A 21158-nucleotide genomic window follows, 5' to 3' on the forward strand; every position below is an offset into this window, starting at 1 on the left:
GAAAATTTTCAGTAATTGGAACGAAATAGAAGCCCTTCACTTTGGGCTATGTGGAAAATTGTTGAAGCACTTCATGCAGTGGCAGACAGGTGTACACACAGGTAGAGTACTTGATGAGTGTGCCACTTTTTTCATGTCTAGCGTGAAGACCTGGATGAGATGTGATTCGATCAGTTTCGAAGATCTAACAGCATGGCTGAAGCAATCAAGACAACGCTATCACTCATGACGTTGTCAAAGCAGCCTCACGACTCAGATCGAAGCCACGATCCCGGGTAGATATGCGCCATTCGAGCATCGATCTCGTCCCTGACTATCTTTCCCTCTCCGCGTTAATCTCATCTAGATTCCCGAATAGCCTTAAGATCCCCATTTCCTGTCAGCTCTGGCGCCTAGCCTATTTCATCCTACTCTCGATATCATCGTGTCATGACTATGGTTTTAAGGTGACGAAGAGGTGACGTACGATTGCATACACGAAGCTCTTATATATATTCTTCATCTTATTCCATCCTCATATCCATCCTCATATCCATATCATCCAGCTAATTGATTTCCCAATATCAATATCAAAATATATAATCATATTTCCAAACTCTTCTACCCTTGTCAACTCAATCCTGCCCACTATGTCCGACAACAACGCTCAATACACCCCCGACGTCGCCGACGATACCTACAAGTCCCGCACCGGGCAGAACGAGATCCGCGTCCAGAGCGACGACGCTCCTGTCAACGACCCCATCGATGCAGGTACCGCAGACTCGGATGAGCAGCTAGGTATCTACTACATCCCCTCCCCCTGATATTTATAGAGGCTGATCCCGAGCAGTTCGTGATGACCAAGACGCGATCGACAAGTCCAACATCATTAAGGATCGCACGCGCGGCTTGTCCAAGCAGAATTATGCGGAGCCCAGTGATGACGAGGGGTTGCCGGGACCAGAGGATGGGACGTCGAGTGGGCGGCAGTGAGGGAGGCAGAGGAATGATGGGAGTAGCCATTTAAATGGACGGTGGGGTTGTTTTATGCATGTCACTGAGATGGAGTCATATGTGCAGGAAAGGTAGCAATTTGTACAGTACTAGGTCATAAGTTTGCGCACATGAAGTTATCACTGTTTTGGCTTCAATTTTGCTCACTCGACGCCAATGTGAGGAGTACCTAAGTAGCCCAGATAGTAAGCAGCCAAATAGTCAAGAAGCAGCCTAATTTGCACTACTTGGAACTTGAAACCGCGCCTAGGTTTCTGAGATTCTACGGGAGTACCCCAATTAGTGGTAAATGCGTGTTTACATACTTGTGACCTGTCACCGTACACTACATATCTCTCGATTCTTGTTTCGATGTAGTTGGATAACGTGTGATATCCTTTCTCATCCATGAAGTTGCCATTTCACGAGGCCTACTTCCGAAAATCACTGCCCATCTCCTGCGCATCAATCTTCTTCTCCACCTCCGGATCAACCTGCCCCTCAACAAAGTCCTTTTTCTCAGCCTTGAACCCCATCTCGCGCCAAACCTCATAATCACAAACCTCAACCTTGTGCATGGGAATCTCCAGATCCTGCGAAACCTGCCAATCCATGGCTCTAGAATCCAACATCTCCTTCGGTTGGGCTTCTCCAAACATGATCTGCCTCTTCTGCTCGTCCTCAGCCTCCATGCGCTCAAAGTACTTCCACTGCCTATCCAACATCGTCCTCTTGTTCATCGTCGTGCGCGAGCCAGAAAGCTTGTCGTAACTCAACTCATAGCCCCAGTCGTCGAAAACCGGGTTTCCCGTAGGCCCGTTCCTGAGGACCTTGTTCTCCCTGATCATATCCCGGTCGAATTGGGCGTCCGAGTCGTCCTCCTGCGGCGGCGGGTTCTTTTCCCTGCGTTTCCGCGCAGCAGCTTCAATGGCTTGCTTCACTGGTAATGATCGCTCGTGGTCGTTCTGATTGAGCCGTTTGATGAGGTCTCCTTTGCTGCCGGAAATCTTAAGGCGTCGTTTCCGCAGCTCGTCTTTGAGCTCTGGCAGCCCCATCCCGTCGTAGCTGGGTTTGGTGGTGCCGGATGGTTCGTACTCTTTCAACGGCTCGGTTTCTTTCGAGCTGGCGGGGGTAGTGCTCTGCGCTTTGTGGTGATTTGCTCTTTTGTTTGGGTGATTGCTCCGGCTGTTCAAGCTGTCGGCGCTGGTGTCGGCCATGGCTTTGCGTTTGGGTGGCATTTTGGGTTCGCGCTGTTTCGAGAGTTCGGCGGGTGGGATTGGAGGTGTTGAGTTGTTGAAAGCGAGAGGTGTGGTTGATGAGGTGATGACGGGCTTTTGTTTATGTGTTGCTGTTGGTCGTTTGGATGCCGCTGTGCCGCAAAACGCTGAAACGCGTTCACGTCATGTTTGTATCACGCGTCATCGCTCGGACCAGGCGCTGTGCCGTTGATTTTTTATGTAGATGATTTATTTCAACTCAACACTTGCTTCCTAACAAAATGTGCTCTAATTCTCACTTACTGACGTGCTGCATAGAGTCCACTGTCCACGTACCACCCTTCGACGCCCCAATTCCCACCGCGATTATCTTTCTTGAAACACAAGTCAACATTGTCCTCCAGCACACCGCCTCCACAAACGCGAAATGGGCCATTTGTCCCATCGTTCAGAAGCTATAGATCCGGAAGCCTATAATGATAGCGTTTATTGGGCAAATCTGTATCTGACTTTTTTGCTGTTGCGCGCATTTTCCATGCACGCGGCATTCTCAAAGCCCTGAGTGTTGCATCTCATTTCCAATACTTCCACTGTGTGCGTCCACGAGACCGAAGTCGAAAGCCTTCGTTCCTCATGGCTTCTCGAAATCTCTTGTTTTAGTCAGTATGAAGATGGGAAGCGCTGATGGCGTACGCAGACCGGAACCAGTCCTGGCGCACATTATTCTACGCTCTGCCTTTTCAATAAATTGGTGTCGCTCAATCCACGTATTTAAGGCCATTTCGCAGTTCTGTGGCCTATTCCATTGCTGCTCCAACTTTTCCCTCCAAGCTTTCGCAGGCGGCCGAAGCGCAACAATTCCACGGCCAATATTAGATGCTTGCTTGCGCACTTATTCCGTCCCTGCCAGCCTGCAATCTTGCGCTTTATTCTGGATGCGCAAAGCCTCCAGGACTCCCTCCTTGGTCTCCGCCGATTCGAGGAGATCCACAGACGTGCGCGAAAACCGGCGATCGATGAGAGAATAATGCTTCCAATAGCGCGATCTGGGGCTTTGGCTTGAACGCAGCATACTGCTTGAAGATGGTCTCGATATCCTCCGTTTCTGGGCCTATTTTGAGGCTCGATGGCGCGATTCCAGTGGTCTGCCGGCTTACGCTACGTTGTATATTGTGCTTCTTGGCCAACTCTTGATGCCGGGCTGCTCCTTTAACGCTTGCAATGCCCTTCCCTACACTCAAATGGCCCTTGAACTCATCTAGCTAATCTCTGTCTGCGGCGCTGTAAGTATAAATGGCGGATAGGCTCGAAGCCCTGATATATCCGGCGATAAAGTAGCTCCCGTGGGCTCGTTCGAAGTCCGCACAACCCGGGTCCGAATCCAAGAGCGCTTCAGCAGACTGGCTGAACAGAGGAGGTGCGCCATAATTGGTCGGGTCGTGGGTGATGGTGCAACGAAGAACAGCTGTCATCGCCCTCGAATTACATTTAAGGCGCTGCAGTTGTTCGAAGGCTGTCTTGATACCTATATCGAGCACGGACGCACTAGCGCTGAGGAAGGAGCTGATCTCTCTTTGCAATTCCTCCTCGTTGCTAATCATAAGATACTCATATTTAACGTCTGGATCAGCGTCCTGGCCGACCGCGGTGTAGTTCTCGAATGGAGATTGGACTGCCTGACATTCATCTGCAGCGTAGCCGCGACCAAGCCGCATTTTGGCGCCGTCCCAGGGTATCTGTAAGGTAGTCTCAGTCGACGCGTAGTGAGCATTCGTCATTGTCTTTGGAGAAAGTCAGCAGGATGATTTTCGTCGAATTCTCCGTCCGTATTTTGACCTTTCGCTGAACAACAAAATCATTTTATAGGAAAGAGCCTCGAAAGAGCCTCGAAATAGCCTCGAAAGCACCTCAAGAGTGCATTTTTCAGCGCGACGAAGGGGTGTGTGGCTGAATCTGCGCCTGACGCATGCCCTGTTAGTGGCGTTGGTCCACGGGGTGGCTCCGGAGCGTACGAAGGGTGGATGGTCTACTCGTGCAGTTGGAAGTTGGTGATGCGTGTTCGCTGAGTGCTCAAAAAAACGAAGTCCTTCGTACGGTGCTCTCGCACAGTGGGTCTCGTACAGTAAGCTCTGGCGCCGCCCCGGTTGGTCCAGAATCAGCCAAGTCCGAGGCTATGTCTCTGCAGAGTTATCTCAGGAACCTCAGATGCTCCGCAGAGAATTTGTGGTGGTTGCATAACTTAGCACCTACCATCCCCCCCCCCCTACAACACCCCTGCAACACCCAAAATCCTCTGTGAAGCGTCTGAGCTCAAATGGGCGCGTGTTTGGTGTAAAGCAGGTCGGAATTCAACAGGCTCATTTTCTTCAGTGGACGAAAAAAGGGTGTTACCAAGCAGTTATCATCACAGTTGTTGATGCAATTGAATGCTAAGGTACTTGAGTACTCAATTCACATATTCATGCCTTACTACCTAGTCTATTAGGGGGGGAAGTACAGCGTTGAAAAGAGAAAGTTCATTTTTGAAACTGGTCGAGCTCACTTTTCGATCTGCTTTTAAGATGGAACTTTACCACCACAACTTCTTTCGCCCTAAAAACCTAGGAGCTGCTTCTTAAGAGTATAAGAAAGCAGCTCCTATGTTCTTAGAGTAAAAGAAGTTGTGATGGTGGAATGCGACCGTGAAAGCTTCAAAAAAACCGTCCTTACAAACTGCGACCATTTTCCCTCAGACCCTCTACGAGGAATTCCTTGCCCGTCCGTGCGCATCACGTGTACGAGCATAAAATTCATAAGCGTGCACGGGCATACGTTCACCCACCGCAGGACGGGCAAGACAATTCCTCGTAGAGGGTCTGAGGTTCCTGAGATAACTGCAGAGTGCATCTGCAGGCTTGTGGCAGGCGCTATCGCTGTATTGACAGTTCATTATGTTTCGACATGCAGCTGAAAAACTTGCTTCTGCATGACGTCTGTAAGGTAGAATCGCACATGCGCCCTACAGGGCTGAAAACAAGGCGTATGAAGAACGACAGCTAGTGTGGCGCCTTGCGGCTATAGTCCTGTCAAGCGGCCTTTAAAGCCGGAGACATCTTGCAAGCTGAGAACACTTTTTTGAAAGTCGCTCTACACCTAGCGGGAGTTTTTGTTGTAATGGAAAATTCACAAGCGCTTGAAGACAACCCATGGATTGCTGGGGCAGAGCAATCGGGTTCCGAGGATGGAGATCCCAGAGTAGCCATATCGAACTCGCAAACTACCACGACTAGAACGACGGCGCAGGAGCAGTCTCCTCCCGAATCGGAAGACGCGGACTCGGACTCCACCTCAGATGGCCTTTGCCAGGATTTTAAATCAGAACCCGGAGAGTGGTATTGTGGTGCTTGTACCCAGAGGTACTGCGAACGCTGCTGGAAGAAGCGATCCGGCCACAAAAAGAAGAATCCAGACAGTGCTAATCACATGAAGGTTCCTTACTCAAAGCAGTATGCAGGTATTCTCCGAGAAACAAGGCGCCCACTGACACGTGTAGCGTTCACTTCGAAGAGATTCTGCATCCGAAGTGGGATGAAGTGAAGCGTGCTCTCATGCATGAGCAAGACCTGCGGTCCTTGTGGTTTTCAATCACAGAAGACGCTTTTGAGAACTCTGGATTCGGATTCGATGATTTCCCGCGCTTCAGTTGACTCGTAGCGGAGCACCAAGCTAGAGTTGACGTAGACACGTGTTTCCCACGCCTGTGTCGTTCGTTGGCAAAACAGGGGCTGGCAAGAGCACGCTTATTCGTATGATGCTAGAAAAGCCGTGGCTGACTGACGCGAAGTACGAAACCAAGGCTGAGCAAGTTCCTGTGGTGGAGAAGAGGAATAGTCTGGTATCCGCCTCCGGAGATGTCCACCTTTATGGAGATTATTTGCCTGAGAGAGAACTGTCCGAACTTGATCGACCTACCTTCTACGCTGACTGCGAGGGCTTCGATGGCGGAGCTGCGAATCCTGCCGGGTTGTTTGCTTATAAAAGCCAACAGGTTAAAAAACCTGGAAACAGATCCCATGGACGAGGAGTGCGCTCAGCATTGGAGGAAGTCATCCGACTCATGTTTGGCCAGACTCGAACGCGGACTTTGGGTCGTTTGTCACCTGATGCGGATAAAGGAAAGGAACCAACGCGTGAGGACTTTATCAAAAAGCTATTCCCTAGGCTGCTATACAATTTCTCGGATGTGGCTGTTTTCGTGGTGAAAGAGCCACAGACGTTGGGAAACAGCATAATAGATATCTTGAACTGGGCATCCACATTAACTGCATCCACACTGAATCGCGCTACATTGCCTCGGTTGATTGTCGTCATCAACAATGCAGACCAAAGCGAAAATTGGGATCCGCAAATCGCAAGGGAAATGTTCTTCGAGGACTACAAGAACGTAATCAGAGTCGATCCAAACATCAAGAGGCTCCAAGAATCATTCACTGCACGTGGGATGAAGGTCGAAACCTTGGAGGATCTCTTTCTCAGGCATTACAGTGGCTAATGAAATCGGCTTCACCCTTTAACGCGCATAAAGACTTTGGCCAGGCTCGCTAAGCAGGGCTACACATGGCGCTAAAACGTATCCAGCTAGCCGACTAGTAGGGGAGTTATCCATTAACATTAATACATAATTTGTCACCAGTATTAACTTCTTAGCAGAATTAATTTTAAAGCTAGGAAGGAATTTAACTAATTTAGAAGCTATAATTTATAAGCAAATTTTATTTAAGTAATATTCTAATATTAAGGTATATAAGGAAGTCGGACAGTAAGGTGGGTGGTGGGTCGAGAGGAGGTTTAGTAAAATAATCTATGTGATGTTTATTTGCAGCAGCTTAACCACGGCCTTGTGCCCTCCCTTAGCGGCCCACGGCAGCGGCGTCTGACCCTACTCAGTGTCGTCGGAGTCGACGTCGACCTTGCCCGTGTCGACCAGCAGCTTGACTATGGCCTCGTGCCCTCTCTCAGCGGCCAACGACAGCGGCGTGTGCATAATTATGCATTCAACGTCGGCAGGTCTTTGATTTGTACGGGGGCCTGCTAAGCGGCGATGTCGGCTACGCGCTACTGCAAGCCGAACGCCAGCTTTAAAAATTGCACCAAATTCTTGACTCCCAAAGGGATGCTAGCTGCTTCTGTGCATGAAAAACTAAAAATAGGCTTAGTACTTCCCTGGGAAGGCGAAGGCTTCTGCAAGTAGCCGCCCTGGATGCAGGTGGCGCATTTCCATCCTATCATGTTTCCGATTTGTATATTCGTCCAGGGTCGCCGACACCAAGAAGCTCGGCATAACACCCCTCGTTTCAGCCTTGCCCAGAACGAAGACATTGGTCAAAAGCAGAGATGTCCTCCGTCAGCTACGTGCACGGCGCAACTGTTCTTATTCGCTTTTCTCTCCCTCTAAAGCTATCCTGGGCCCTCTGCTACTAATAGTAGTCCTTCATTCAGTGATAACTTCGAAGTAGTTGTCTTTGGCTGCATGCTGCTCCGCAGCATATAACGTTCCGCATCTATACCACGGCGCAACTTGCGGAGACACTAGACAATTTTTAGAGTACCAGGACACCTCCCAAATATCTGAGACCCGCTCCGGTCAGTATGCCTCCCGAACCCGCAGCCGAAGAACCCTATGGCATAATCATCGCCGGCACTGGAAGCCACGAAAAACCATTCCGCGTCCCGCAATCTGCGCTCGAAAAATCGCCAATCATCAAAGGCTGGATCGAGGAAGGCTACACGCCACCTTCTTTACGGAAAGGCGACGCGCTCTACTTCCCATGGAGCGATCCCGAGGTCGTCGGCGTGACAGTAGAGTATTTGAAGTCGACGGCGGATGGGCTTATAGCTATTCTTGCTCCGCCAGAAAGAAAGACTAAGGATGTGTTGTTTTATTTGAACATGTACAAGTTTGCTACGTGTCTTGGGTAAGCTCCAACTTCACTCCCAAATCAATCTGAGTAGGCGCCATTGGAGGCTGATCGTGTTGAAAATGATGGCAGACTGAGCGAGCTTTGTGTCGGATCATTCCACAAGATCAAAGAGCTTACACACGATACCAAGACCTTCCTCACCGTTTTGAGGGTCTCTACGGAGGAGAAATCGAGTCTCGTCGAAGATCGACGATTCAATGACTTCCTAGTGAAATATATCAGGAAGAACGCTGAAGTGTTGAAAGACTCAAGCTTCGCTAAAAGCACTATCTTGCAAAACAGCGCGTTGGGCTGGAACCTCTGTTCGCTGCTGCTTTCGTCGCTTGGTGGGACTAGTGACAGCGCTAGAGCTGGAGTGAATGATTCCACGCCTTCACCACTTCTCACACCTCCAAGCAAGTGAGTGCTTTTCTTCGTGCTACTCGCGAATGCTTATAATGCTAATCCAAACTGTAGGACTAGTGCGCGAACTACACCAGAGGTAGAGCGACGCAAGAGTCCGTACTCGTTCAACCCCTTACAGAAATCTTCAAGCCCCCGGCAAAACCCTACCCGAGTTAAGAAGCCGCCACAGAAGGAAGGCGCGAGGAAGTTCAACGCAACCGTGGAAGAAGTTTTTGATGAATACTTTTCATCTAAGCGCGCATCGTCGTAAGGCCTAGGGTTCTTCCCACGTGATCATTAAAGTTCAATATTTCTGTTGGCTATTTCTCCACGAGTACAGCGAATTGAAGTCCAGTGAAGTGAAATCGAATGAAATACAGCTGACTGAATAGAGGTCTAGTCAACGTATAGCAGTACGCGCATGCTGCCTCTATACAGTACTAGGCTATAAGCCTGGGCACACGGATTCATCACTACTCGGCTCCGATCTTGCTCACTTGACACCACTGTGAGGATTATCCCAGCTAGTCAGCAGCTAGTGAGTTAACGGGCAATGTGATTTGCACTGCTTGAAACTTGACATGGCGGCTAGACTCTTGAAATCCCACGGGAGCACCTCAAGCAGTGGTAAACGGGTGTGCACAGACTTACGCATAGCTTGTCGCTGTACTATTGAACTCAGATTTTCAAACCAGAGCTAATGCATCGTCAGCGGACGCGAGCGCCAAAGGCGGTCTCTGCGCATATGAGCCCTATGTACACCAAGTACACCAGTGCCCAGCAGGAGGCGAGTAAGTGCTCCCAAATTTCCGTAGCATCACGGCGTCCTGCATGGTTACTGCACCTGATCAGTGAACTGATCACCCGGATCCAGAGACTGCTACTCCTGGGTCTATACGTGCAGAGACGACGGCGGAAGCGTACCAAATGCCAGTCAGATCCCATGTCAAAACGGGCAATACACCTGGTAGTGTAAGTACCAGTGCCGCGGAAGCTGTGCACGCAAGTCTCGGGCCAAATCAACCTAAACATCGCTAGAGGCTTCGGAAAACCCCGAGAGAGACATCTATGTTGCTAGTGCCAATGGTCTGGAGTCCTAGAGTCTGCGTCCAGTGACTAGCACGTCGGCGTACTCCTCACAATGAGCATGGAGCGTAACGTCAACTTCAACATCAGCAGCGAATTCAAGAACTCCCTCCCAATCAATATGTTCAGCATCATCAGCCATAGCTGCACGATCGCCCTCCTAGCAATACCCAGTGCCGCCGCTTTTTTCGTTTGTAAAGTTGTTCGAGGTAACTCCTCCTCAGGTTTAGGCGGTCCTCCGTTTCCAGTTTAACTAGCGTACCTTTCTGCCCTTATGTAATCAGTCTTCGAACCTCCTCTATGAGAACATATACCCTGCTTCTCGCTCCACTCTCTCGGCTACTAGAGCTATACTAAACTAGCTTAAAAGATTATACTTCTAGAGATTATATTGCTATTAGATAAGATGTTATGAAAAGCTCCCTTGTCGACAATCTTGCCTTTAGTATCTCTAAGACTATACGTTAATTTCGCATCTAACGGAAGATTCCTAATGTAGTCTAAGCTCGCATTCACGACCTAATTACGAGATTGGTCGGGCGGCAAATTATTAAGTTGCCCTTTGCAATAGATATCTACAAGAGTATTTCGAATGTAGATGTCTAAAGCCTTAAGTTGAATTAGGTAGCCTGGCAGCCAGGGTCCCGCAGGCGCAAATACTAGACCCTAACTCCAACCAAGGTCGGATTGCTCTTTTGAATAAATTAGCGGTTTAGAAACTCGAAAAGGCCCTCAACGCCGCTATAGATATTAGTGCTCTGTATCTAAAAAAAATAGTAATTAGAAGCGAAGGACTTATAATGGCCAAGCTACAAAGGCGTCATTAGTATTGAGTTTCACGGTTTGATAAACGACACTTACTCTCTTGCCCAGGTTCTATAGCAATGGCGTTCGTGATCTGAGTGGCACTTCCGAAATTGATAGCGAGAATAGGGCTGCCTTGACATTCGTCCAAGATGGCAGAAACATTAAAGTAGTATTTTCGGAACTGGTTGTTGGTAGATGCCACATTTTTTCCGCCGAATTCAATGCTTGTGAACGTATCTAGACCATAGAAAACTAGCCACGTTGAATCAGAGTCTCGCCAATTTGAGCGATGGCAATCCCACTTCAGGCCTCCCAGAGGCTCCGAAGTGTACGTCCAGTTTGAATCCGTAACCCAGCGGAGATTGAAGTCGTTAAGGCCGTAGATAGGGTCATCAATCAATTTCGCTGCGTAGAGATCGAGATGAGCTTGCGATGGAAATTTGCCTGGCACGGAGATGCTTGAATTTGGGTTCGAGACGGTCCATTGGACTTTGCTCAGATCAAGGCCTTGCTGATAACTTCAATATTGGCAGTGTCCAGTTGCCGCAAGCGATGCTACTAAGAAGGCCTGCGTCTTATGTGGGCGCATGAGTGCTGGACGAGTAAGGGGAAAGAGTCGATGTAGGAAAAAAGCAGAAAGAAGACGGTTGAAAGAGTAAGGGCCGCGACCCCTCCGACATATATTCGTCGACTGATAGTGATGCAAATGAGAGACCAAGCACATGCTAGCCAGACCTATGGGTGGACGAATGATGCAATGAAGGCTCAGCAAGACAGCAGCATGGCATGGTAGCAATGCTACCTATATTGTACCACAATCCTTAAAGGAGCGAAGAGAACGGGCGACGTGTGCGGGGATGCATACAGATGAGGAGCAGCCGCTAGACACCCCGTAATTACTAACGCTTGAGTTGAGATGAAAGTGGAATGGCTGGGGTGCACGTGCGGAGGTCCTCGGCCCAAGGTCGGCCGATCCGGCTTGGCAAACAACGTCATCTCCAGCCTCGTTGACCTCGTCCCTTTCAATTTCATTTACACTCTCCCATCGTCATCCTTCTGTTCCTCACTCGACCCATACACCTCGTACACCAGACATAGCTACCTTGCTCCGTTTCCGTCCATAGAAGCCTTTGCACTGGCTCTCTCAACCTCAGCCCCGGAAGCGATGAAGGGTGTTCCTTCATATGCCGTACCGTGTAGTACAACTCGAGGCAGGACTCAAACGAAGTACAGTACATGAGTCCAGTCGTACTTTTAAGTTAGGAGTACCACGGCGCGTTTGCCACTCCGTCCATCCTGAACGGGGCACGAAAACATAGTTGAAACCGCGAGCCTGAACTTATCCATGATCCGCAATCATTCATGCTGGAATGGCCTCATTTGGGCGAGTTTCTAGTGCTTGGGAGAGTCAGCAATGGTGAAAAGGTGGCACTTTTGAAGTTTACTCACCGCGTTTCTTCCGCTCGAGTATCGAAATGTTGATATTTTCATTATTCCAGCCCAGCAAGATCTCCCGCATCTGGGGTCGGGAGTCCATATTCGTGCTCATATCCACAAGAACAGGCATGTAGCTTCTGCGCAGTCGCCGTGACCAGCGGTTGAGGTTTTTATCAAGCATTTTCACCCCCTCAATCGCCTCCTCGCCATCCACATCGAATATCGTCCGGAGATTTTCGAGCCACTCGAACCATGACTGGAGTGGGAGCTGAGTCACGGTACTGTCGAGAATGGTGTCGTTGCGTTCCTGGATCATGCAAAGAAGAAAGTCTCGCCAGCATACAAAATTCCCCGCTCGCTGGAAGTTTCTGCGCGTCAGCAACCGCGCGAAATTAACGCAGGACATATCCGTGTCCTCTCTAAGCACTTTTCCCACGGCATCGATGGAGTCTTCGTTAGTCTTGCATATTCGTAGTATGCAAGAATGTCGGATCGAACTCGGGATGTTCAATCGTTCAGCCACAGCCAAACCCAGCGCTCGGCGTTCGGAATCCGGAGGAAGCCTCCACAGTTGAATCAATCCTTCGGTCAGATTGTCCTGGAGGTTGCTTGGGTCAACGTGACCTGCAAGATGCAAGATGCAATATCTGTCAATCGTTTCAATTAGAGTGGAATGATTTCTTCGAGCACCATTGGCAACATCGATTCGCAGACTAAAGGCGGCGCTGATATTTTCTTTCGACGGCCACTGGGTAAGTAACGCTTGCCAACGCTCATCCAATAGTGACACTGTCCAAGGACTCTGCTTCAGGCCCACTCCAAAGGCGTGTAATTTCATCCCAGGACCGTCAGCTGATCGGCCCCTCTGGAGCTGTTCACAGAACGTGTTTTGCATTTTTGCTAAAGTTTTCTCGATGATCGTGGTTATGCGCGATGAAAAATGGGTTCTCAAAAACTGGTTCGGGTCATTGCCGCCTCCGTCATTGGGTGCTAGAAGTGGAATGAGGCGCATCACACTTCCCATTCTCGCATTCTCCGACGGTGCGGTAAGCATACCCAACACAAAACTAGCCAAGGACGAGTCTCTGGATTGGCGGACATGATCCAAAATATCCAGAGCCGTACCGTTGAGGCGGTCTTGTATGCAGATGTATGCCATCAACTCCAGACACTCAGGCGACACCGAACAAATCCTATCCAGAGTAGTGAACAATCGCTCCAAAAGTCCGTACGTGCCCATTTCCAAGGAGGGTTCGGGGATCACCTGCATGTGGCGCATGCGAAACGGCTCTCCCGTATAGTCGTGGACAGCCAATAGCCCGTGCCTTAGAGTACCATATCTTCGACACTCGAAATCGGGGCCTTCCAAGTCAAGAATGTCTCGCAAGGCTAACCGCAGCTCTGGCTTGAGACTACTCCAGATGCGCAACCGGGGTTCTATAGGCCTCCATATCGCCCAGACGGGTAGGTCTCGGCAGAACCCGTAGAGCATCCTCTCCATGGTAGGAAACCTGCCATCGAAAGTGGCCAGCCATGCCGCCTAGCTCAACGTACCACCGAATCCCCCATACAAACTGCGATACTTTGCATATATCTAGCACAACGACCACTAAGGAATAAATTAGCATTACTAATAAAGTATCTTAATAAGACTACTAGAGCTTTATTCCACGTAGTCTTTTTATATATTTTACTTTATATAATTTATAAGTTTTGCCCTTATAAAATATATAGAAATTTCAGGAAATATATCTATATTTTAAATTTTCTAGTTAGAAACTAAGAAGTAAGGTATCTGAAGCTAGTCTAGATTTATTAGACATAATTCCCTTTTGTAGTTGTGGTGTTAGATATATGCAAAGTATCGCATTTTGTATGGGGGATTCGGTGGTACGTTGAGCTAGGCGGTACGTTGAGCTACGTAGGACTCTAGGGCGTTCGCCCTAGAGTCCGTGGGGCGGATATCCTCAACTCTTGTGTATACAGTTTCTGGGGACGCCTGTCTCACACTAGCTGTGAAAAAAAACTTGGAGAATTACAAGCCACCATTCAAAGTGGCAAATTCGCCTCTGACCTAGATAGTTTGATCAATAACGCAAAGTCAAAGCTCGCTGCTGGCGGCAACATGCAAGTTTGTAATTACCGAATTAGTGCTACAACTCTGACTCTAAACAGCTATTATGTCGGCTACGCGAAGTTCTTTGACACTACCGACAACAGCTGCGACAACGTTTCGTGGCATATATGGTTGAATATCTTCACTAGGGAGTATCTCACAAAACTCCGGCGACAGGCCATGAACTACCTCGTCGACTTGATGAACGACGCTCTTCGTACTGCGGTTGCAAGGGCTGGTCCTCAGGCGCATTTCATAGACTATGATGACTACGTTGGTATGACTAACAGCAGGTACTGCCAACCAGGTCAGAACGAAAACAGCGGCAACGGCGCAAACCGGCGAGATTTGTTCTTCTACGAGATGAAAAGCATTGATTCACCTTGGCTACCGAAAGATGAAAATGACTGGCCGCATGACGAGATGAAGAGCCACCAGATTACCGACAATGACGATGGCGACATCCAACCAGCCAACGGAACACTTAACGCCCTATACGGCGCCTTGATTCAGGAAGCAATCTTGGATGATAATGATCTCGCTGCCTCCAAGACGACAGTGCGAATGATGACCTCGACGCAGAGGTGTTCGATAAGGAACACAGCGAGCTAGTCCAACGATGTGTGCCTCATCTCCTGCGAGCATCACATTCTTGCCGCCGGTAGCCTCAACCGTGGCCTCAACAATACGAAGAACTCGACTAGCTCAGCGAACAGTACATTCACGTGGAGACCACCTTCGCCTGCCAACAATACCACGCCTGCACTTAGCAACGGTACTAATCTCGGCACCATCATGTCTCTTGGGAATACTATGTCGTTCGGCAACCACTCGAAGTGCTCCTTCGGTAACGGTACTGCTTTTACAAACAGCGCCTCCGTTGGCACAGTGGTTGCCAACAGCACACACGTCCTCCTTGCGAACGGCAAAATCGTAGAGAAGATCAAGCTTAAGAAATTGATCATATCTGACAAGACGAGCAGAGTTTTTCATCCGACGCAGAACGGGCATGCTCTTCTTATTGCAAACATGGTTTTATACCAAATGTCAGCACTGAATGCACAGTCTCAAGGTGAGCAGAAACGCCCTTGTTCCCCTGCCATTTGGGTAAATACGGATTCGCCTCCAGTAGGCGGCGGCGCCTTGAAGAATCATAGGAGCTCACACAATCGCCCGAAGGTATTGCCTCTTTCCCACCAATCAACGCATCCAACACTGGCGAAGACTGGCCTCAGATTGGAGGCCCTGCATGTATTATTGATTCGTCGGACACTTGGGCCGTCCATAGCTTCTGTGCAGGTAAGAGGGACGTTTTTCATCGAATCAGCACTGTCAACGCCGGAGACGCACACGCTCACCGTCATGCCTTACAGATCCCCGTAATCTAAAGGGCTCAAGTGGTGCAACAACCAGTGGGGTCTTCGACGCCAACTCTCTTGATTACATGAACATCTCCATTAGTTGGGACGAAAATGCCAATATCGGCCAACACAGCTGCGAGGCCTGACTCGACGTTGTTACAGATGGCTGCAGTGTCCCAAGTCCCTCAGGAGAGAACCCCGAGAACTTGAAGTATGGTGGCACTATTGCATACCGAAGTGAGGTTGCAAATGCCACCTTGAACGTCGAGCCTCTTGTCATGAGGCGAATCTGGGACAAGGGGCAGGCAGGTAATCAACAGTGCAACGACGTCAACACCAATAATTACCTAGATCAAATAACTCTTCAGGGTAACGTCAATGACTTCTGCGCCAAGTCTGCAGCACAGCCGGGCCGTATCGCAAATTCGGGATCAACGTTCTCGCAGACGTATAGTGACGGAACGCCGGATCGTGTTGTGCTCACGACCGAATGGCCAGCAGGTCCGCGTAACTACCAGATTTTTCAGGATGAATGTAGGTACTACATGGGTGTGCTCAATTAAGTCCGCGTTTTATCTGGTACCTCACCACTCAGAAACTGATCTTCGTTTCCTAAACAGCGACGGATGCAGTCTCCCAGGTGATAACAACGTGATGAACTGGAAACATGGCGGTAGTATGTCCGACAACAACGGCGTTAAATACACCATCATACCGACGCAAAATCGTCCTCCACCGCCTATCAGCCCCCAAGGAGAGTGCTACGCGGTCCCCCACTGGTGGGGTTATCGTTGGCATTTTTATGGAGGCGGATTCGCCGACAGTGATTACGGGTAGTCTAGTGAGGGCCTTTTAAAGCATATTAGGGGCTACGGTGCTGTGACGGCTTGGACGTTCGACTATTACGATACTCCGCAGACTGGTAGGGTCGAGTGGCATGCTAGTGGAACACTGCCGCTCTTAATATCCAGCCATTGTTTAGTGAAGGCGGTTAAAAGTGCCGGAGGTTATCAGTCGAAGTGTTAACTAATCTGGGGAGAACGACTGCTGAAAATGTATCCTCCAACTTGCTGTAGTAATTAGAGCTAGGAACGGTCCATTCATAGTTGTGTGCTTTTCCGCGCTGGTCTTCTTTGAGGAGGTGTTGTAGGGTGCCCCGGGCCAAGTTTTGGAGCGTTTTGAAAGTGTTCCCCCTTATTCGGCGAAACCATTCGAGAAGCTTGCCAGGCGGTTAACGATGTTATTAGCCATAGAATTGGCGTTGGGAGTATCGGTAAAGAGCCATAGACACCATAAACATCGGTAGAAGAGGTATTGAAAGCGTGTGGAGTCGATTGCAGTTCATTTCAGCCCAAAAGGTCACTCTACGTGGAGGAAGGTGTTTTTAGCTTAGTGTCAGACTGAAAGAAGGCTAACCGCCTAATGCGTACCAACGTGATCGCCAAGCTCATGTTAAACGCTGTGCTGCTTGCAAGCGAAAATGAGAAGCTACGCATGGAAAATCAGCGCCAGAAAAGAAAGAGGTCAAAGAAGCGCACGTATGTAGCTAATGGGGTTGGTATTCGCGAGCAGGTTTAGTCACGCTTAGAAGAGTCTGGACTAGCCGCTCGGCCTCTTAAATCCGCATGTGCGAATCGACAGAGCACAACAATCAACAACAAACGCAATGGCCTTATTGACGAATCTTCCAAACGAGCTCCTCTTTTTTGTATACAGTGCTGCCCCCACCATTCAAGCGGCAGCACGGCTCTCATGCTGCAGCCACAAGCTTCATAGCGTCTGGCTCAATAATAACGACCAGATCGTTGCGGCGATTCTTGAACCGGAAATGCCACCCTACGAAGACGCCGTCGCCCTAGCCGTGACAGAAGCGCGCTTTCTCCCGCCTGCCCAGAGCCATTCAGCGCCGGACAGTCCGCGCCCATCGCCCTGCCTCTAGCTGCCATGCCTCTTGCGCAACGCCAAACTCGCCTCGAGCGCATGTGCCATGAAGAACAAGTTCGTCCAAGGCCTTCCTGGGGGCAACTACCGGCGCACCTTGGTCTTTACCTCGCTTCCCGCCTCGTACTACATGATCCGGCAGCTCGTGTTCGTCTTTGATCATCCTCCGCTCCAAACCGCGCAGCTCGAAGCGGCATCGACAGACTCGCTGCGCAGACACTCCGAACTCTGCTTGTTCATGTGCGAGTATATGGACTACGAAGAACAGACTCGACAGGGACTGCTCAAGGATGAGGACTGGACAATTGACGATGAGCTGCATGAAAACGTCGTCAAAGACGAGTGGGGATTTGCATTGGATGTGATCTCACAGGTTCTGGAAAGGAGAATACCTAGGAGAAAGCTTGCATAAAAGACTGGGTGCGCCACGTCCTGGACGTGACAAGCTGATGGAGCCAAGCTGCTTCCCACTCCGCACTCTTGCCTCCTTTGTGGCCTCCACCGAACGTACCCATGGGACCAGAATGTTTCGGTGAACATGATCATCACCCCTCGAAGAAGATGACAGATGTATAGCCTCAACAGCTCGCACATTCAACGTCGCAGCAGGCCGCTGATATAGAGTTCTCGCTGCGAGCCCCAAGTTGGCCCGATAGTCCCCCGAAGTGAATCCTTTCCGATGGAGCCTCGCCTAGTTATCGCAATTGCGATTCGTCACGTAAGCAAAAATAGCGAACGTGACGACTACAACTCGTCGAAGGAAAGGAAGGATCTATCGAGTCCATAGCCTTCAACACGATGACCTTTCATCACGCTTCGGACCGGCCATCGCCGAATCCATGGCCACTGACTATGGCGGCTACCTGATCCTTACCGCTTCAAAGGTTCCTTCAATTAACCAACTAATTAAAGAGCAGCAAATCGCACATAAGTCAGCCGCCAGGCGCACGTCTATTCAAATAGCTTTGTTAAAGCTGCAAGCACTTATATCTATTTTAATATCTTGAAAACTAGATCTATATTCTATACAGAAAAGCTCGTTATAACGTTCACGCTATATACGGTCAATATACGCTATACCGTTCAACCTTCCGGTTACCGTTCTAGTATTTGGCGGACAGTGACATTCGATGTAACGTTCACACACGCTATAACGCTCATACCCCTGGAACATTAGGTGAACGGTATTACGAGCTTTTTCTGTAATAGTATCTATGGTAGTAGGTTTAAACCTTGCTATTAGACGGAGCCTTGGCGCGCTTGGGCAAGCCTAGGGCTTTGCTCTTGGCATGGCGGGGAGAAGCCCCCATAAAACGGCGTTACAAACGTTACTATGCCGTAATACGGCTACTGATGGCTTCGCAAACTAAAAGCGGACATGCGGGGGAAATACGCTACCTGAGTTGCCCGGGATTCAACGCTTTGGAGGCAGGTCTATTAGATTGACCGAAGGGATCTAGACTCTAGGTGGTGGGAATTGCAGCGGTGGCGGAGGTGGTGATGGAGAAACATGAGGGAAACTGAAATCTTTGGGGAGGACTAGTCTCGCTAATCTGATATAGAGTTTTTCTGGGGAAATCTCGAATCTGGGGAAATCCAAGTCCGCTTCGGATTTGAGCCGGGGCATTCGCTGGCCAGTCATCGTAGGGCAGCCATGATTCGGCAAGTTTAGTATTGTGAGCGAAGTTTTATACACTACGAGCGGTAGTCCGGGATTCAGGTGCGGGTAGCCGTCACAGCTCGGTGAATGCCATGCTATATCGGCCTTCGCCGAGCAACTGATGCGAGGGATACCCTTAACCGATACAGGATTTGCCGATCCGCCTTCTAAAGTCATTTGCATTTAAACTTAGCAGTCTCCGCATAAAAATATGTGTGTGCATACTTTGCCCAACTTCTCGATTCACTAGTCAGCACCTCTCAACTTCCACGGTTACGCTATGGCTTCCAAAACGGTATATCCTGGAGATTTGAAGGGAAATGTCGAAATGATAGAAGGAGTAGAAGAAGGAGACTTGGGTCAAGATATCCAATACGACGAAGCTGAAGTGAAGAAGATCTTGCGCAAGGTGGATTGGCGCCTTCTTCCGCTTCTAAGTATCATCTATCTTCTCTCGTTTCTGGATCGTGGAAATAGTGAGTTATCCGCCAGTCTCATATCAAAATTGAGACCTCTTCTAATTTCAATCTCAGTCGGGAACGCCAGGGTCGCCGGCCTAGAAAAAGACTTGAAGCTCACGCCCGCGCAATTCAACCTATGTCTCACCGCGTTTTTCTTCCCGTACGCGGCGTTCGAGGTGCCGAGCAACATTGTCCTCAAATTCTTGCGGCCATCGATCTATATCCCGATATTGATGATCGCTTGGGGAACTGTCATGACGTGAGTCTTTGCGGCTTGAATTAATCGGGCTTAGGGCTAACAGGAGCAGATTATCGGGCATCGTTAAAGGATACTCGGGCCTGCTCGCTGTCCGGATATTCCTTGGATTCACGGAGGCTGGCCTGTTTCCAGGAGCAACCTATATTCTGACTAACTGGTACTGCCGTCGTGAATTACAAGGCCGTATGGCGTTCTTCTATTCCGCAGCCACATTAGCAGGTGCCTTCTCTGGACTGCTCGCCTACGCAATCATTAAAATGGACGGAGTTGGTGGTCTCGCGGGGTGGAGATGGTATGACATGACCATCCTTAAACACTTGACCGGCAAAGGGGACTAAATTTTATAGGATCTTCATTCTTGAGGGCATCGTAACCGTCGTTGTAGCCTGCGTACTCCCCTTCGTCCTCCCAGATAGCCCAGAAACAGCGCGTTTCCTTTCCGAAAAGGATCGCCGATTTCTGGTCCAGAGATTGAGTAGGGATAGCGGAAGCACTGGACGAGTAAACACGAATGAAGCATTCCAGTGGAGATACGTGTGGGCAGCTGCGACGGATGTGAAGGTGTACCTGACGACCTTTATTCTTTGGGCGAATCCTATCGCTGGCTATGGGTATGCTCAGACCTCTACAACCTGTAGACCTGTCAGTACTAATCGTTCGCAAGACTTATATTCACTTTACCTACCGTGATTCACGAGCTGGGGTATTCGGCATCAAATGCGGTAAGTCTACGCTTTTAGACATGACTCCCACTGATTCTAACACTTGCTAAAGCAATTACTCACGATTCCCGTCTATGCCTTCGCCCTTATCTGCACAGTCATCTGTGCCATACTAGCAGACAAGTATCGCGCTCGAGCACCGTTTGTGATAGGGCCATACTGTGTAGCAGCCTTGGGCTACATCGCTCTGATTGCTCTGCCTCATCCCAAGTACCCCGGAGCAACCTACGGAATGCTGTTTCCCGCCATTGCCGGCATCTACGCGCCGGTCTGCGGCTCCCTTACGTGGAATGGTAGGTCAACGTGCCCCACAGGAAGTTCATTCTGCAATGCTAATCAGTGGTAAAGCAAACAACCTCGCAGGGTCCTGGAAACGTGCTATCGGAATGGCGATCCAGCTTACGTTCGCCAATCTTTCAGGCGGAATCGGCTCCAATATCTATCTTGAAAGGCAAGCTCCTCGCTATCAGCTGGGTTACGGGCTCTCGCTCGGGGTGACATGCCTTGCGATACTGTCAGCGGTCATCCTCCGGTTCCTTTGCGCGAAAATCAACAAGCAGAGGGATGAAATGGATGTAGATGCCATAAGGGAGAAATACAGCGAGGCGGAGCTTATGGATATGGGAGACGCGAGCCCTCTGTTCAGGTACTCCCTGTAGGTGCTAGTTTCTAGATATGATATGAATAGAAAAGCACTGTTGCACAGCTTGAACCGGAACAGATCTTCCTAGGCGAGGCTAGAATGACTCGTGATCCCAACTCCATGGGGTGA

At 49.6% G+C, this 21158-nt stretch overlaps 10 protein-coding genes across 10 annotated transcripts; 6 read left to right on the plus strand and 4 right to left on the minus strand.

The window, feature by feature from the left end:
* Positions 1-545: 545 nt before the first annotated feature.
* BDZ99DRAFT_237570 (uncharacterized protein) lies at positions 546-1191 on the plus strand. The gene is made up of 2 exons (XM_033713576.1): positions 546-780; positions 833-1191. Exons 1-2 carry the CDS (start codon positions 630-632, stop codon positions 973-975), a joined length of 294 nt encoding a protein of 97 aa, XP_033581402.1. The 5' UTR covers positions 546-629; the 3' UTR covers positions 976-1191.
* On the minus strand, positions 1086-2339 carry BDZ99DRAFT_460087 (uncharacterized protein). The gene has a single exon (XM_033719312.1). The coding sequence runs from the start codon at positions 2211-2213 to the stop codon at positions 1407-1409; it is 807 nt and encodes a 268-aa protein (XP_033581403.1). The 5' UTR covers positions 2214-2339; the 3' UTR covers positions 1086-1406.
* Positions 2340-3118: 779 nt separating this feature from the next.
* Positions 3119-3970, minus strand: BDZ99DRAFT_517031 (uncharacterized protein; the record flags this gene model as incomplete). Its single annotated transcript, XM_033725128.1, has 2 exons — positions 3119-3450; positions 3559-3970. 2 exons carry the CDS (start codon positions 3968-3970, stop codon positions 3119-3121), a joined length of 744 nt encoding a protein of 247 aa, XP_033581404.1.
* Positions 3971-5345: 1375 nt separating this feature from the next.
* Positions 5346-6723, plus strand: BDZ99DRAFT_473502 (uncharacterized protein; the record flags this gene model as incomplete). Its single annotated transcript, XM_033721829.1, has 2 exons — positions 5346-5677; positions 5913-6723. 2 exons carry the CDS (start codon positions 5346-5348, stop codon positions 6721-6723), a joined length of 1143 nt encoding a protein of 380 aa, XP_033581405.1.
* A 1097-nt stretch (positions 6724-7820) lies between these two features.
* BDZ99DRAFT_473503 (uncharacterized protein) lies at positions 7821-8807 on the plus strand (the record flags this gene model as incomplete). Its single annotated transcript, XM_033721830.1, has 3 exons — positions 7821-8146; positions 8222-8551; positions 8609-8807. 3 exons carry the CDS (start codon positions 7821-7823, stop codon positions 8805-8807), a joined length of 855 nt encoding a protein of 284 aa, XP_033581406.1.
* A 428-nt stretch (positions 8808-9235) lies between these two features.
* BDZ99DRAFT_460090 (uncharacterized protein) lies at positions 9236-9732 on the minus strand. The gene has a single exon (XM_033719313.1). The coding sequence runs from the start codon at positions 9566-9568 to the stop codon at positions 9245-9247; it is 324 nt and encodes a 107-aa protein (XP_033581407.1). The 5' UTR covers positions 9569-9732; the 3' UTR covers positions 9236-9244.
* BDZ99DRAFT_460092 (uncharacterized protein) lies at positions 9653-9992 on the plus strand. Its single transcript, XM_033719314.1, has one exon. The coding sequence runs from the start codon at positions 9678-9680 to the stop codon at positions 9873-9875; it is 198 nt and encodes a 65-aa protein (XP_033581408.1). The 5' UTR covers positions 9653-9677; the 3' UTR covers positions 9876-9992.
* Positions 9993-11769: 1777 nt separating this feature from the next.
* Positions 11770-13641, minus strand: BDZ99DRAFT_237651 (uncharacterized protein). The gene has a single exon (XM_033713577.1). The coding sequence runs from the start codon at positions 13365-13367 to the stop codon at positions 11871-11873; it is 1497 nt and encodes a 498-aa protein (XP_033581409.1). The 5' UTR covers positions 13368-13641; the 3' UTR covers positions 11770-11870.
* A 1875-nt stretch (positions 13642-15516) lies between these two features.
* BDZ99DRAFT_237679 (uncharacterized protein) lies at positions 15517-16383 on the plus strand. Its single transcript, XM_033713578.1, has 2 exons — positions 15517-15652; positions 15712-16383. The coding sequence occupies exon 2, from the start codon at positions 15722-15724 to the stop codon at positions 16178-16180; it is 459 nt and encodes a 152-aa protein (XP_033581410.1). The 5' UTR covers positions 15517-15652; positions 15712-15721; the 3' UTR covers positions 16181-16383.
* Positions 16384-19248: 2865 nt separating this feature from the next.
* On the plus strand, positions 19249-21046 carry BDZ99DRAFT_437392 (putative MFS nicotinic acid transporter Tna1; the record flags this gene model as incomplete). The annotated part of the gene is made up of 7 exons (XM_033717580.1): positions 19249-19420; positions 19478-19664; positions 19714-19956; positions 20012-20275; positions 20329-20386; positions 20439-20679; positions 20735-21046. Exons 1-7 carry the CDS (start codon positions 19273-19275, stop codon positions 21043-21045), a joined length of 1452 nt encoding a protein of 483 aa, XP_033581411.1. The 5' UTR covers positions 19249-19272.
* Positions 21047-21158: the final 112 nt, after the last annotated feature.

Source organism: Mytilinidion resinicola (genome assembly GCF_010093595.1).
Source record: "Mytilinidion resinicola strain CBS 304.34 unplaced genomic scaffold BDZ99scaffold_4, whole genome shotgun sequence".
Taxonomy (NCBI): Eukaryota; Fungi; Ascomycota; class Dothideomycetes; order Mytilinidiales; family Mytilinidiaceae; genus Mytilinidion; species Mytilinidion resinicola.